The 15,495-nt window shown below is 43.3% G+C and overlaps 1 protein-coding gene across 1 annotated transcript in view; it reads left to right on the plus strand.

The window, feature by feature from the left end:
- The window catches only part of atp1a2a (ATPase Na+/K+ transporting subunit alpha 2a), a 36,593-nt gene extending 21,410 nt beyond the window's left edge, over positions 1-15,183 (plus strand). The window contains exons 15-24 of the mRNA XM_014141076.3: positions 7,897-8,033; positions 8,491-8,641; positions 9,789-9,957; positions 10,218-10,372; positions 11,089-11,212; positions 11,633-11,778; positions 12,097-12,227; positions 12,579-12,680; positions 13,444-13,535; positions 13,859-15,183. Coding sequence (XP_013996551.1) covers positions 7,897-8,033; positions 8,491-8,641; positions 9,789-9,957; positions 10,218-10,372; positions 11,089-11,212; positions 11,633-11,778; positions 12,097-12,227; positions 12,579-12,680; positions 13,444-13,535; positions 13,859-13,887 — 1,236 coding nt within the window. The 3' untranslated portion in view covers positions 13,888-15,183. The remainder of the gene's footprint in view (positions 1-7,896; positions 8,034-8,490; positions 8,642-9,788; positions 9,958-10,217; positions 10,373-11,088; positions 11,213-11,632; positions 11,779-12,096; positions 12,228-12,578; positions 12,681-13,443; positions 13,536-13,858) is intronic.
- The last annotated feature ends 312 nt before the right edge of the window (positions 15,184-15,495 follow it).

The raw sequence follows: 15,495 nt of genomic DNA on the forward strand, positions 1-15,495 counted from the left end.
TCAATCAATGAATCAACCAACCAACCAACTAACTAATCAATTAATCAACCAATCAACAAATCAATTAAACAACCAACCAACTAACTATTCAATTAATCAATCAATCAACCAACGAATAAATACATTAATCAACCAACCAACTAACTAACTAATCAATTAATCAACCAACCAACCAACTAAGGAATAAATTAATCAACCAACCAACTAACTAATCCATTAATCAACCAACCAATCAATCAATTAACCAATCCAACAATCACAAAAGAATGTAACTTTCCCAAATTCCCAGGTTTTCCAGAAATCATGGTTGGAAGATTCTTGGAATCAGGAGGTAGTAATTAGGAAATTCGGGAATCCTCCAACTGGAATTTCTGGAAAACCTGGGCATTTTGAGAGTTACTAGAGTAAAATGAAAATAGAAATAACATACTACACATATATATATATATATCATCACCTGGAAGTCTATAAATGAGCAAAACAAGGAACAAGCAGAAGTACAGTTCATGTGGTGACAGGTATAGATGACAGGATGTGTTTATAGTTGTGATGATGTTTATGATTCTCTATGCTGTCAGGTCGTCACGGTGACAGGTATAGATGACAGGATGTGTTTATAGTTGTGATGATGTTTATGATTCTCTATGCCGTCAGGTCGTCACGGTGACAGGTATAGATAACAGGATGGGTTTACATTTACATTTACATTTAAGTCATTTAGCAGACGCTCTTAACCAGAGCGACTTACAAATTGGTGCATTCACCTTATGATATCCAGTGGAACAACCACTTTACAATAGTGCATCTAAATCTTTTAGGGGGGGGGGGGGGGGGGGGTTAGAAGGATCACTTTATCCTATCCTAGGTATTCCTTAAAGAGGTGGGGTTTCAGGTGTCTCCGGAAGGTGGTGATTGACTCCGCTGTCCTGGCGTCGTGAGGGAGCATGTTCCACCATTGGGGTGCCAGAGCAGCGAACAGTTTTGACTGGGCTGAGCGGGAACTGTGCTTCCTCAGAGGTAGGGGGGCCAGCAGGCCAGAGGTGGATGAACGCAGTGCCCTTGTTTGGGTGTAGGGCCTGATCAGAGCCTGAAGGTATGGAGGTGCCGTTCCCTTCACAGCTCCGTAGGCAATCACCATGGTCTTGTAGCGGATGCGAGCTTCAACTGGAAGCCAGTGGAGAGAGCGGAGGAGCGGGGTGACGTGAGAGAACTTGGGAAGGTTGAACACCAGACGGGCTGCGGCGTTCTGGATGAGTTGTAGGGGTTTAATGGCACAGGCAGGGAGCCCAACCAACAGCGAGTTGCAGTAATCCAGACGGGAGATGACAAGTGCCTGGATTAGGACCTGCGCCGCTTCCTGCGTGAGGCAGGGTCGTACTCTGCGAATGTTGTAGAGCATGAACCTACAGGATTGGGTCACCGCCTTGATGTTAGTGGAGAACGACAGGGTGTTGTCCAGGATCACGCCAAGGTTCTTAGCACTCTGGGAGGAGGGGACAAGGGAGTTGTCAACCGTGATGGCGAGATCATGGAACGGGCAGTTCTTCCCCGGGAGGAAGAGCAGCTCCGTCTTGCCGAGGTTCAGCTTGAGCTGGTGATCCGTCATCCACACTGATATGTCTGACAGACATGCAGAGATGCGATTCGCCGCCTGGTTATCAGAAGGGGGAAAGGAGAAGATTAATTGTGTGTCGTCTGCATAGCAATGATAGGAGAGACCATGTGAGGATATGACAGAGCCAAGTGACTTGGTGTATAGCGAGAATAGGAGAGGGCCTAGAACAGAGCCCTGGGGGACACCAGTGGTGAGAGCGCATGTGGCGGAGACAGATTCTCGCCACGCCACCTGGTAGGAGCGACCTGTCAGGTAGGACGCAATCCAAGCGTGGGCCGCGCCGGAGATGCCAAACTCGGAGAGGGTGGAGAGGAGGATCTGATGGTTCACAGTATCAAAGGCAGCAGAAAGGTCTAGAAGGATGAGAGCAGAGGAGAGAGAGTTAGCTTTAGCAGTGCGGAGAGCCTCCGTGACACAGAGAAGAGCAGTCTCAGTTGAATGCCCAGTCTTGAAACCTGACTGATTAGGATCAAGAAGGTCATTCTGAGAGAGATAGCAGGAGAGCTGGCCAAGGACGGCACGTTCAAGAGTTTTGGAGAGAAAAGAAAGAAGGGATACTGGTCTGTAGTTGTTGACATCGGAGGGATCGAGTGTAGGTTTTTTCAGAAGGGGTGCAACTCTCGCTCTCTTGAAGACGGAAGGGACGTAGCCAGCGGTCAAGGATGAGTTGATGAGCGAGGTGAGGAAGGGGAGAAGGTCTCCGGAAATGGTCTGGAGAAGAGAGGAGGGGATAGGGTCAAGTGGGCAGGTTGTTGGGCGGCCGGCCGTCACAAGACGCGAGATTTCATCTGGAGAGAGAGGGGAGAAAGAGGTCAAAGCACAGGGTAGGGCAGTGTGAGCAGGACCAGCGATGTCGTTTGACTTAGCAAACGAGGATCGGATATCGTCAACCTTCTTTTCAAAATGGTTGACGAAGTCATCTGCAGAGAGGGAGGACGGGGGGGGAGGGGGAGGAGGATTCAGGAGGGAGGAGAAGGTAGCAAAGAGCTTCCTAGGGTTAGAGGCAGATGCTTGGAATTTAGAGTGGTAGAAAGTGGCTTTAGCAGCAGAGACAGAAGAGGAGAATGTAGAGAGGAGGGAGTGAAAGGATGCCAGGTCCGCAGGGAGGCGAGTTTTCCTCCATTTCCGCTCGGCTGCCCGGAGCCCTGTTCTGTGAGCACGTTTATAGTTGTGGTGATGTTTATGATTCTCTATGCTGTCAGGTCGTCACGGTGACAGGTATAGATGACAGGATGTGTTTATAGTTGTGATGATGTTTATGATTCTCTATGCTGTCAGGTCGTCACGGTGACAGGTATAGATGACATATGATGTGTTTATAGTTGTGATGATGTTTATGATTGTCTATGCTGTCAGGTCGTCACGGTGACAGGCATAGATGACATGATGTGTTTATAGTTGTGATGATGTTTATGATGCTCTATGCTGTCAGGTCGTCACGGTGACAGGTATAGATGACATATGATGTGTTTATAGTTGTGATGATGTTTATGATTCTCTATGCTGTCAGGTCGTCACGGTGACAGGTATAGATGACATGATGTGTTTATAGTTGTGATGATGTTTATGATTCTCTATGCCGTCAGGTCGTCACGGTGACAGGTATAGATGACATATGATGTGTTTATAGTTGTGATGATGTTTATGATTCTCTATGCTGTCAGGTCGTCACGGTGACAGGCATAGATGACATGATGTGTTTATAGTTGTGATGATGTTTATGATGCTCTATGCTGTCAGGTCGTCACGGTGACAGGTATAGATGACATATGATGTGTTTATAGTTGTGATGATGTTTATGATTCTCTATGCTGTCAGGTCGTCACGGTGACAGGTATAGATGACATGATGTGTTTATAGTTGTGATGATGTTTATGATTCTCTATGCCGTCAGGTCGTCACGGTGACAGGTATAGATGACATATGATGTGTTTATAGTTGTGATGATGTTTATGATTCTCTATGCCGTCAGGTCGTCATGGTGACAGGTATAGATGACATATGATGAGTTTATAGTTGTGATGATGTTTATGATTCTCTATGCTGTCAGGTCGTCACGGTGACAGGTATAGATGACATATGATGTGTTTATAGTTGTGATGATGTTTATGATTGTCTATGCTGTCAGGTCGTCACGGTGACAGGCATAGATGACATGATGTGTTTATAGTTGTGATGATGTTTATGATGCTCTATGCTGTCAGGTCGTCACGGTGACAGGTATAGATGACATATGATGTGTTTATAGTTGTGATGATGTTTATGATTCTCTATGCTGTCAGGTCGTCACGGTGACAGGTATAGATGACATGATGTGTTTATAGTTGTGATGATGTTTATGATTCTCTATGCCGTCAGGTCGTCACGGTGACAGGTATAGATGACATATGATGTGTTTATAGTTGTGATGATGTTTATGATTCTCTATGCTGTCAGGTCGTCACGGTGACAGGTATAGATGACAGGATGGGTTTATAGTTGTGGTGATGTTTATGATTCACTATGCTGTCAGGTCGTCACGGTGACAGGTATAGATGACAGGATGTGTTTATAGTTGTGATGATGTTTATGATTCTCTATGCTGTCAGGTCGTCACGGTGACAGGTATAGATGACATATGATGTGTTTATAGTTGTGATGATGTTTATGATTCTCTATGCTGTCAGGTCGTCACGGTGACAGGTATAGATGACATGATGTGTTTATAGTTGTGATGATGTTTATGATTCTCTATGCTGTCAGGTCGTCACGGTGACAGGTATAGATGACATATGATGTGTTTATAGTTGTGATGATGTTTATGATTCTCTATGCTGTCAGGTCGTCACGGTGACAGGTATAGAAGACAGGATGGGTTTATAGTTGTGATGATGTTTATGATTCTCTATGCCGTCAGGTCGTCATGGTGACAGGTATAGATGACATATGATGTGTTTATAGTTGTGGTGATGTTTATGATTCTCTATGCCGTCAGGTCGTCATGGTGACAGGTATAGATGACATATGATGAGTTTATAGTTGTGATGATGTTTATGATTCTCTATGCTGTCAGGTCGTCACGGTGACAGGTATAGATGACATGATGTGTTTATAGTTGTGATGATGTTTATGATTCTCTATGCTGTCAGGTCGTCACGGTGACAGGCATAGATGACATGATGTGTTTATAGTTGTGATGATGTTTATGATTCTCTATGCCGTCAGGTCGTCACGGTGACAGGTATAGATGACATATGATGTGTTTATAGTTGTGATGATGTTTATGATTTTCTATGCTGTCAGGTCGTCACGGTGACAGGTATAGATGACAGGATGTGTTTATAGTTGTGGTGATGTTTATGATTCTCTATGCTGTCAGGTCGTCACGGTGACAGGTATAGATGACATGATGTGTTTATAGTTGTGATGATGTTTATGATTCTCTATGCTGTCAGGTCGTCACGGTGACAGGGTCGTCACGGTGACAGGTATAGATGACATGATGTGTTTATAGTTGTGATGATGTTTATGATTCTCTATGCTGTCAGGTCGTCACGGTGACAGGTATAGAAGACAGGATGGGTTTATAGTTGTGATGATGTTTATGATTCTCTATGCTGTCAGGTCGTCACGGTGACAGGTATAGAAGACAGGATGGGTTTATAGTTGTGATGATGTTTATGATTCTCTATGCTGTCAGGTCGTAACGGTGACAGGTATAGATGACATGATGTGTTTATAGTTGTGATGATGTTTATGATTCTCTATGCTGTCAGGTCGTCACGGTGACAGGTATAGATGACAGGATGTGTTTATAGTTGTGATGATGTTTATGATTCTCTATGCTGTCAGGTCGTCACGGTGACAGGTATAGATGACATATGATGTGTTTATAGTTGTGATGATGTTTATGATTCTCTATGCTGTCAGGTCGTCACGGTGACAGGTATAGATGACATATGATGAGTTTATAGTTGTGATGATGTTTATGATTCTCTATGCTGTCAGGTCGTCACGGTGACAGGTATAGATGACATATGATGTGTTTATAGTTGTGGTGATGTTTATGATTCTCTATGCTGTCAGGTCGTCACGGTGACAGGTATAGAAGACAGGATGTGTTTATAGTTGTGATGATGTTTATGATTCTCTATGCTGTCAGGTCGTCACGGTGACAGGTATAGATGACATGATGGGTTTATAGTTGTGATGATGTTTATGATGCTCTATGCTGTCAGGTCGTCACGGTGACAGGTATAGATGACATATGATGTGTTTATAGTTGTGATGATGTTTATGATTCTCTATGCCGTCAGGTCGTCATGGTGACAGGTATAGATGACATATGATGTGTTTATAGTTGTGATGATGTTTATGATTCTCTATGCCGTCAGGTCGTCACGGTGACAGGTATAGATGACAGGATGTGTTTATAGTTGTGATGATGTTTATGATTCTCTATGCCGTCAGGTCGTCACGGTGACAGGTATAGATGACATGATGTGTTTATAGTTGTGATGATGTTTATGATTCTCTATGCTGTCAGGTCGTCACGGTGACAGGTATAGATGACATATGATGAGTTTATAGTTGTGGTGATGTTTATGATTCTCTATGCCGTCAGGTCGTCACGGTGACAGGTATAGATGACATGATGTGTTTATAGTTGTGATGATGTTTATGATTCTCTATGCTGTCAGGTCGTCACGGTGACAGGTATAGATGACATGATGTGTTTATAGTTGTGATGATGTTTATGATTCTCTATGCCGTCAGGTCGTCACGGTGACAGGTATAGATGACATATGATGTGTTTATAGTTGTGATGATGTTTATGATTCTCTATGCTGTCAGGTCGTCACGGTGACAGGTATAGATGACATGATGTGTTTATAGTTGTGATGATGTTTATGATTCTCTATGCTGTCACGTCGTCACGGTGACAGGTATAGATGACATGATGTGTTTATAGTTGTGATGATGTTTATGATTCTCTATGCTGTCAGGTCGTCACGGTGACAGGTATAGATGACATGATGTGTTTATAGTTGTGGTGATGTTTATGATTCTCTATGCTGTCAGGTCGTCACGGTGACAGGTATAGATGACAGGATGTGTTTATAGTTGTGATGATGTTTATGATTCTCTATGCCGTCAGGTCGTCACGGTGACAGGTATAGATGACAGGATGAGTTTATAGTTGTGGTGATGTTTATGATTCTCTATGCCGTCAGGTCGTCATGGTGACAGGTATAGATGACATGATGTGTTTATAGTTGTGGTGATGTTTATGATTCTCTATGCCGTCAGGTCGTCACGGTGACAGGTATAGATGACATGATGTGTTTATAGTTGTGATGATGTTTATGATTCTCTATGCTGTCAGGTCGTCACGGTGACAGGTATAGATGACAGGATGTGTTTATAGTTGTGATGATGTTTATGATTCTCTATGCCGTCAGGTCGTCACGGTGACAGGTATAGATGACAGGATGTGTTTATAGTTGTGATGATGTTTATGATTCTCTATGCTGTCAGGTCGTCACGGTGACAGGTATAGATGACATGATGTGTTTATAGTTGTGATGATGTTTATGATGCTCTATGCTGTCAGGTCGTCACGGTGACAGGTATAGATGACATGATGTGTTTATAGTTGTGGTGATGTTTATGATTCTCTATGCTGTCAGGTCGTCACGGTGACAGGTATAGATGACATGATGTGTTTATAGTTGTGATGATGTTTATGATTCTCTATGCTGTCAGGTCGTCACGGTGACAGGTATAGATGACATGATGTGTTTATAGTTGTGATGATGTTTATGATTCTCTATGCTGTCAGGTCGTCACGGTGACAGGTATAGATGACATATGATGTGTTTATAGTTGTGATGATGTTTATGATTCTCTATGCCGTCAGGTCGTCACGGTGACAGGTATAGATGACATGATGTGTTTATAGTTGTGATGATGTTTATGATTCTCTATGCCGTCAGGTCGTCACGGTGACAGGTATAGATGACATGATGGGTTTATAGTTGTGATGATGTTTATGATTCTCTATGCCGTCAGGTCGTCACGGTGACAGGTATAGATGACATGATGGGTTTATAGTTGTGATGATGTTTATGATTCTCTATGCTGTCAGGTCGTCACGGTGACAGGTATAGATGACATGATGGGTTTATAGTTGTGATGATGTTTATGATTCTCTATGCCGTCAGGTCGTCACGGTGACAGGTATAGATGACATATGATGAGTTTATAGTTGTGATGATGTTTATGATTCTCTATGCCGTCAGGTCATCATGGTGACTGGTGACCATCCCATCACTGCCAAAGCCATCGCTAAAGGCGTGGGTATCATCTCCGAGGGCAACGAGACTGTGGAGGACATCGCTGAAAGACTGAATATTCCCCTGAGTCAAGTCAACCCCAGGTGTTTGTGCATGCGTGCGTGTGTGTGCGCGCTGTGTATGACTTTCCACGTCTGCGCGTGTGTTGTTCTCATTGTCATTACATTTTTGCTTCTGTTTTTTTACTGTGCCACATATGCCAAACTTTACAAATGCGACCATGAAAGAAGACCACAAAGGAAATAAGCTGTTTACTTTTCTGTGTTTATCCCAGATTATTCTTAATCACGTGCATAATGTTATATGTGTACCTTGTTTTTCATTTTTAAATAAACTAAACAAAAAAAACACTGTTGGCTTGTATCTGTGTCTCTCTCCCAGAGAGTGTGTGTGTGCCTGTGTGTGTGTGTGTGTGTTTGTGCGTGCATCCGTGCATATGTGCGAGCTTGTGTGTGTGACTGTTCGAGCCCATGTGTGTGTGTGTATCTGTGTATTTGTGTGGTTTTTCACTGGGGCCTGGTGTCTGTGTGTCTCTTCCAGGGATGCCAAGGCCTGTGTGGTGCATGGAGGGGACCTGAAGGACATGAGCGCAGAGTACCTGGACGACCTACTCAGGAACCACACTGAGATAGTGTTCGCCCGCACATCACCTCAGCAGAAACTCATAATCGTAGAGGGCTGCCAGAGAACGGTGAAAGGATGCTTGTGTGTGTGCACTTGTGTGTGTGTATGTGTGCGTGCGTGCGTGTGTGTGTGTGTGTGTGCGGGTCTGTGTGTTTGAGTCTCTATAATTAAAGCATGAGTCAGGGATTCTCAATCTATTCTCCTGTTCAGAGTTAGATACTGGGAAGCTATTATCCCTATAGAAAAATATTTGATGGGAAAATCGCCCCAAAATTGACATACCATAAAACTTACACTACCGTTCAAAAGTTTAGGGTCACTTAGAAATGTCTTTGTTTTTGAAAGAAAAGCACATTTTTTGTCCATTAAAATAACATCAAATTGATCAGAAATACAGTGTAGACATTGTTAATGTTGTAAATTACTATTGTAGCTGGAAACGACAGATTTTTTATGGAATAGCTACATAGGCGTACAGAGGCCCATTATCAGCAAACATCACTCCTGTGTTCCAATGGCACGTAGTGTTAGCTAATCCAAGTTTATCATTTTAAAAGGCTAATTGATCATTAGAAAACCCTTTAGCAATTATGTTAGCACAGCTGAAAACTGTTGTTCTGATTAAAGAAGCAATAAAACTGGCCTTCTAGTTGAGTATCTGGAGCATCAGCATTTGTGGGTTCAAAATGTCCAGAAACAAAGAACTTTCTTCTGAAACTCGTCACTCTATTCTTGTTCTGAGAAATTAAGGCTATTCCATGCGAGAAATTGCCAAGAAACTGAAGATCTTGTACAACGCTGTGTACTACTCCCTTCACAGAACAGCGCAAACTGTCTCTAACCAGAATAGAAAGAGGAGTGGGAGGCCCCAGTGCACAACTGAGCAAGAGGACAAGTACATTAGAGTGTCTAGTTTGAGAAACAGACGCCTCACAAGTCCTCAACTGGCAGCTTAATTAAATAGAACCCGCAAAATACCATTCTCAACATCAACAGTGAAGAGGCGACTCCGGGATGCTGGCCTTCTAGGCAGAGTTCCTATGTCTTTTTTCCTTTTGCCCATCTTAATCTTTTATTTTTATTGGCCAGTCTGAGCTATGGCTTTTTCTTTGCAACTCTGCCTAGAAGGCCAGCATTCTGGAGTCATCACTTCACTGTTGACATTGAGACTGGTGTCTGGTCTTATTTACTGACTCTGAATTCTCTTGTTCTAGGGGGCAATCGTGGCGGTTACTGGGGACGGAGTGAACGACTCGCCTGCCCTGAAGAAGGCTGACATTGGGGTTGCTATGGGGATTGCTGGGTCTGACGTCTCCAAGCAGGCTGCAGACATGATCCTCCTGGATGACAATTTCGCCTCTATTGTCACAGGAGTGGAAGAAGGTAAGAAAGAAAGAAAGAAAGAAAGAAAGAAAGAAAGAAAGAAAGAAAGAAAGAAAGAAAGAAAGAAAGAAAGAAAGAAAGAAAGAAAGAAAGAAAGGAAGGAAGTAAGGAAGTAAGGAAGGAAGGAAGGAAGGAAGGAAGGAAGGAAGGAAGGAAGGAAGGAAGGAAGGAAGGAAGGAATGAAGGAAGTAAGGAAGTAAGGAAGGAAGGAAGGAATGTGAAAAAATGTATTCTATATGTTGTTCTTCAATCCCAAACAGGTCGTCTGATCTTTGATAACTTGAAGAAGTCTATCGCCTACACACTGACAAGTAACATTCCAGAGATCAGCCCCTTCCTCCTCTTCATCATTGCCAGCATTCCCTTGCCCCTGGGCACCGTCACCATCCTCTGTATCGACTTGGGCACAGACATGGTGAGGACCCGCCATACTGACTGGAAAAGGAATTAGCTGCACACTGAAATAGTCTTTGGGGCGGTTTCCCGGACACAGATTAAGCATTAGTCCTGGATTTAAAAGCAAGCTCAATGGAGGATCACCATTGAAAGTGCTTTTTAGTCCAGGACGACTTAATCGGTCCCTTTAAGTTGTAATGTTCTTTAGCAGTCCATTTGTTTGAACTTTTCTTCTGCTGCTAAAGAACATTACATCTTAAAGACTATTTCAGTGAGTGCAGGTTTCCCTTTTCCACTTTATATGCACAGGTCATATTTCTACTCCTCGACATTCAGTCACAAGCAGACATTCTCTCAGCTTGATCGTACATTACCTTTCAATCTATAACTCACCACTACCCTGCCCTGGGTCAGGGTGAGAGCTACTAAATCTTGTAAAGTAAACTGGATTTGTATCCACTGCTGTGAGGACTCTAGTCTCACACTGGGTTATGTCCATTTTCCACTTCAACTCACACATTGCCCTGTTGTTGCCTCACTGGTAATACCTTCAACCAACAGTCAAGGCTTTTTTTTATTACGGAACCTATAACTTTGTCACATTGTTCTCTCTGTCATACATTGTCTCAAAATTCCCTCTCGCTCTCTCTCTCTCTGTCTCTCTCTCCCTCTCTCTCTCTCTCTCCATCTCTATTCTTTAACTCCCTCTCCTCTCACCCCTATCTCTGGTTACAGGTTCCTGCTATCTCATTGGCCTATGAGACGGCTGAGAGTGACATTATGAAGCGTCAGCCCAGGTGCCCAAAGACAGACAAGCTGGTGAACGACAGACTGATCAGCATGGCCTACGGACAGATAGGTCAGAATACCTGACAGGCTCATCCATGTTTCTGTGTCCTAAAATGGAACCCTACTATGGGCCCTGGTCAAAAGTAGTGCAATATATAGGGAATAGGGCTCCATTTGGGATGCTAGCCTTTTGTCTGTCCACCACAGAACTAAAGCACACATCAATGGTTCTTCATAAGTACTATAACGTACTGTAACAAATTATTTTCAGTACGTCCCAAATGGTACACTATTCCCTATATAGTGCACTACTTTTGACCAGGGCCCATAGGGGTAGTGGTCAGAAGTATTGCACCAAATAGAGAATAGGTTGCCACAAGGGACGCACCTTTATTTTTTTACACTTTGTCTTTTTGCCCTCTGTGGTTCATGCCAGTTATTGATACAGGTATTATATTGTGCCGATGGACTTGTCTCCCTCTCTCTTCAGGTATGATTCAGGCTCTGGCTGGTTTTTTCACCTACTTTGTGATCCTGGCTGAGAATGGCTTCTGGCCAGAGACCCTGCTGGGCATCCGTCTGAAATGGGACGACCGTGCTAACAACGAGGTGGAGGACAGCTATGGACAGCAATGGGTGAGACTGAGAGGGTTTAACATATCCATATAGTCAGTAGCTATATTTATCAGATCCACAGCAATGTTTTTTAGAAAGTAAACTCGCACACCTTGACATACTACTGTCATCAATAAAAATACAAAAGTATAGTGAATAAAAAATCTAAACTGTTGGAAGCATCAAGAGTACACATATTGGTCCTAGCACTGTTGCTTCTGTCTGTAAAAGTATGGGTTTATTCTTCTACACTGTCACAACGTTAGTATGTGTCTTTTTATTCACAACTACAACAGGTTTTCAATTGTAAGTACACTAGGACGTGTTTTCCTTTCACAGACCTACGAGCAACGGAAGATCATTGAGTTCACGTGTCACACCTCGTTCTTTGTGAGCATCGTGGTGGTGCAGTGGGCTGATGTGATTATCTGCAAGACCAGGAGGAACTCTGTCTTTCAGCAGGGCATGAAGTGGGTGGAAAAGTCTCAAATGGCACACTAGTGCACTGCCCATTGGACTCTGGTCAAAAGTAGTGTACTGTTGTATATAGGGAATAGGATTTTTTTACTTTGTATAAGTATGTACTGTATTTGTCCAGGCTGTATCACAACCGGCCGTGATTGGAAGTCCCATAGGGCGGCGCACAATTGGCCCAGCGTTGTCCGGGTTTGGCCGGTGTAGGCCGTCATTGTGAATAAGAATTTGTTCTTAACTGACTTGCCTAGTTAAATAAAGGTTAAATAAAAAAATATATATATTTTAATTTGTTAAAAATCTAAATGTGTCTTGGCCAACTCTCCCATCTCCATTTCCTCAAATAGGAATCGTATCCTGATCTTCGGCCTGTTTGCTGAGACTGCTTTGGCTGCATTTTTATCCTACTGCCCAGGAATGGACATCGCCCTCCGCATGTATCCCCTGAAGTCAGTACCACACACCACCATAAACACAAGGATATCCCCTCCCAATACCCCTTGTCTTTAATTCTACCCCCAAGTCCCTCGCACGCTTTTCTCATATCACACCCTCAACTCCGTGGATATTATAATGAACTGTATCCTCTGAAGTCAGTACGACACACATCTCCACTCTGCAATACCCCAAACACTCCTAAAACAAGTCCCTCACGCACCTTGCTCAGATCACAGTGCCCTCATATCATCTCAAGGATTCAGCATGTACCTGAATAGATTTTACAATGAACTCCATCAAACACCCCTCCCTTATTTCTCTCTCCCTCTCTGTCTCTCTCTCTCTGTCTCTCTCCCTCTCTGTCTCTCTCTCTGTCTCTCTCCCTCTGTCTCTCTCTCCCTCTCTGTCTCTCTCTATGTCTCTCTGTCTCTCTCTCCCTTTCTCTCTCCCTCTCTGTCTCTCTCTCTCTCTCTGTCTCTCTCCCTCTCTGTCTCTCTCTCTCTGTCTCTCTGTGTCTCTCTCCCTCTCTGTCTTCCTCTCTGTCTCTCTCTCTGTCTCTCTGTGTCTCTCTCCCTCTCTGTCTTCCTCTCTGTCTCTGTCTCCCTCTCTCTCTCCCTCGTTGTCTCTCTCCCCCTCTCTGTCTCCCTCTCTGTCTCCCTCTCTGTCTCCCTCTCTGTCTCCCTCTCTCTCTCCCTCTCTGTCCCCCTCTCTGTCTCCCTCTCTGTCTCCCTCTCTGTCTCCCTCTCTGTCTCCCTCTCCCTCTCTCTCCTTCAGGGTCTCCTGGTGGTTCTGTGCCCTCCCCTACAGTCTCCTCATCTTCATCTATGATGAGGTCCGCAAGCTCATCATCAGGAGGTATCCTGGAGGTGGGTGACATAGTGACATAGAATGACATAGAGAGAGGGACACAGAGAGTCACAGAAGATGCCAGTTGTCTGTCACTGAGTGTCTGTTCTGTAAGGAAGAGTCTAATAGAGAGATTCACAAAAGATCATTCATCATGACAGTTATTTGCTCATGTTAATCAGTCATGTTAATAATCATATTAATGTGCTGGGGATCAGAGAGTCACTGAGTTAAAAGGGTTTTGTCATATTAAAGCACTAAGAGGAAGAGATAATGAATGGTATGTAATGATGACTAATCCAATCATTCTTGTCTGACTCATTTTAATCTTTCTCTGTTATAGGTTGGGTGGAACTGGAGACATATTACTAACGTTCAGAAATTATTATTGTGAGTTTGAATTTCTGTGAGTCTGTGTGTATGTGAATGAGTGAGTACGTGTGAATGCAAGGTCTAGCTAAGCAAAGAACAGCAAAACTACCTTACAATTAGCATTTTGTCTTTGAAAATAACAAACAAGCCTACATAATCAGTCTACATTACCACTGAAAATCAGTCTACATTACCACTGAAAATCAGCCTACATTACCACTGAAAATCAGCCTACATTACCACTGAAAATCAGCCTACATTACCACTGAAAATAAGCCTATATTACCACTGTAAATGCTGCTAGTGTGTGTGTGTGTGCGTGCGTGCGTGCGTGCGTGCGTGCGTGCGTGTGTGTGTGTGTGTGTGTGTGTGCGTGCGTGTGTACACACTAAGTGTACAAAATATTAGGAACACCTTCCTAATATTGAGTTGCACCCCCTTTTGCCTTCAGAACAGCCTCAATTCGTCAGGACATGGACTCTACAAGGTGTCAAAAGCGTTCCACAGGGATGCTGGCCCATGTTGACTCCAATGCTTCCCACAGTTGTGTCAAGTTGGCTGGATGTCCTTTGGGTGGTGGAACATTCTTGATGCACACGGGAAACTGTTGAGCGTGAAAAACCCAGCAGCGTTGCAGTTCTTGACACAAACCGGTGTGCCTGGCACAGACTACCATACTCTGTTTAAAAGCACTTAGATCTTTTGTCTTGCCCATTCACCCTCTGAATGGCATTTATACACATACATGTTCATAATGTTTTGTATACTCAGAGTACGTGTGTTTTTACAGTATGTGTGTGTGCTTTGTGTTTGTCTGTCAGACAATTGGTCTGTTATTGCACGGATCAGTACACCATTCTGGTTATCATAGAGAATACTGCTGCAAAGAAAGCCTGTAATTGTGATTGATATTACTGAGTTTTGACAATAACTACACTGGAAGGACTTTCCAAAACCCAAATGTCAAACAAACAAGATGTTGCAAAACGGGTGTAGCATAAAAATGCACCCTAAATTGTTTTTTGCTTCACCAAATAAAATGTACTTCAAAAGCAAAACGTTAATTGCATCAATCATCAGTCCTGAAGGCTAGGGTTCCGTTCCAAATGGCACCCTATCTCATACACAGTGCACTACTTTTGACCAGAGCCATATGGGCACTGGTCAAAAGTAGTGCCCTATAAAGGGAATATAGGGTGCCATTGGGACACACAAAATGACAGATGGGGTGTTGTGTGAAAATAAATTGCTCTGAAATGTGTCTTGATATGAAATAAAGTTAATCTGAACAAAGCGGTTGATGATGTTTGTCCTTTTTTGTAACCTATTACCAAATATATTATTACAACATTAGTACTATTAGGTCATGAATGATAAGCACATCCACTACCTAGGTCAATATACAGCCTGTATGACCTTAGCCCTTGATCATGACTCTCAGTTCCATTACATCACACATAAGAGTCTTTGGACGAAGGCGTCTTTTGTTGAGCAGCGACGCTCTGTCTGAACATTAACACACATCATTTGACGTACGGTTTTGGAAGCATAAGGACCTTATCTTTCATATCAGGGAGAAAAAAATATATAATCTCAAGGTTAAATTGA

Source organism: Salmo salar, chromosome 14, assembly GCF_965601325.2.
Source record: "Salmo salar chromosome 14, fSalSal1, whole genome shotgun sequence".
Lineage (NCBI taxonomy): Eukaryota > Metazoa > Chordata > Actinopteri > Salmoniformes > Salmonidae > Salmo > Salmo salar.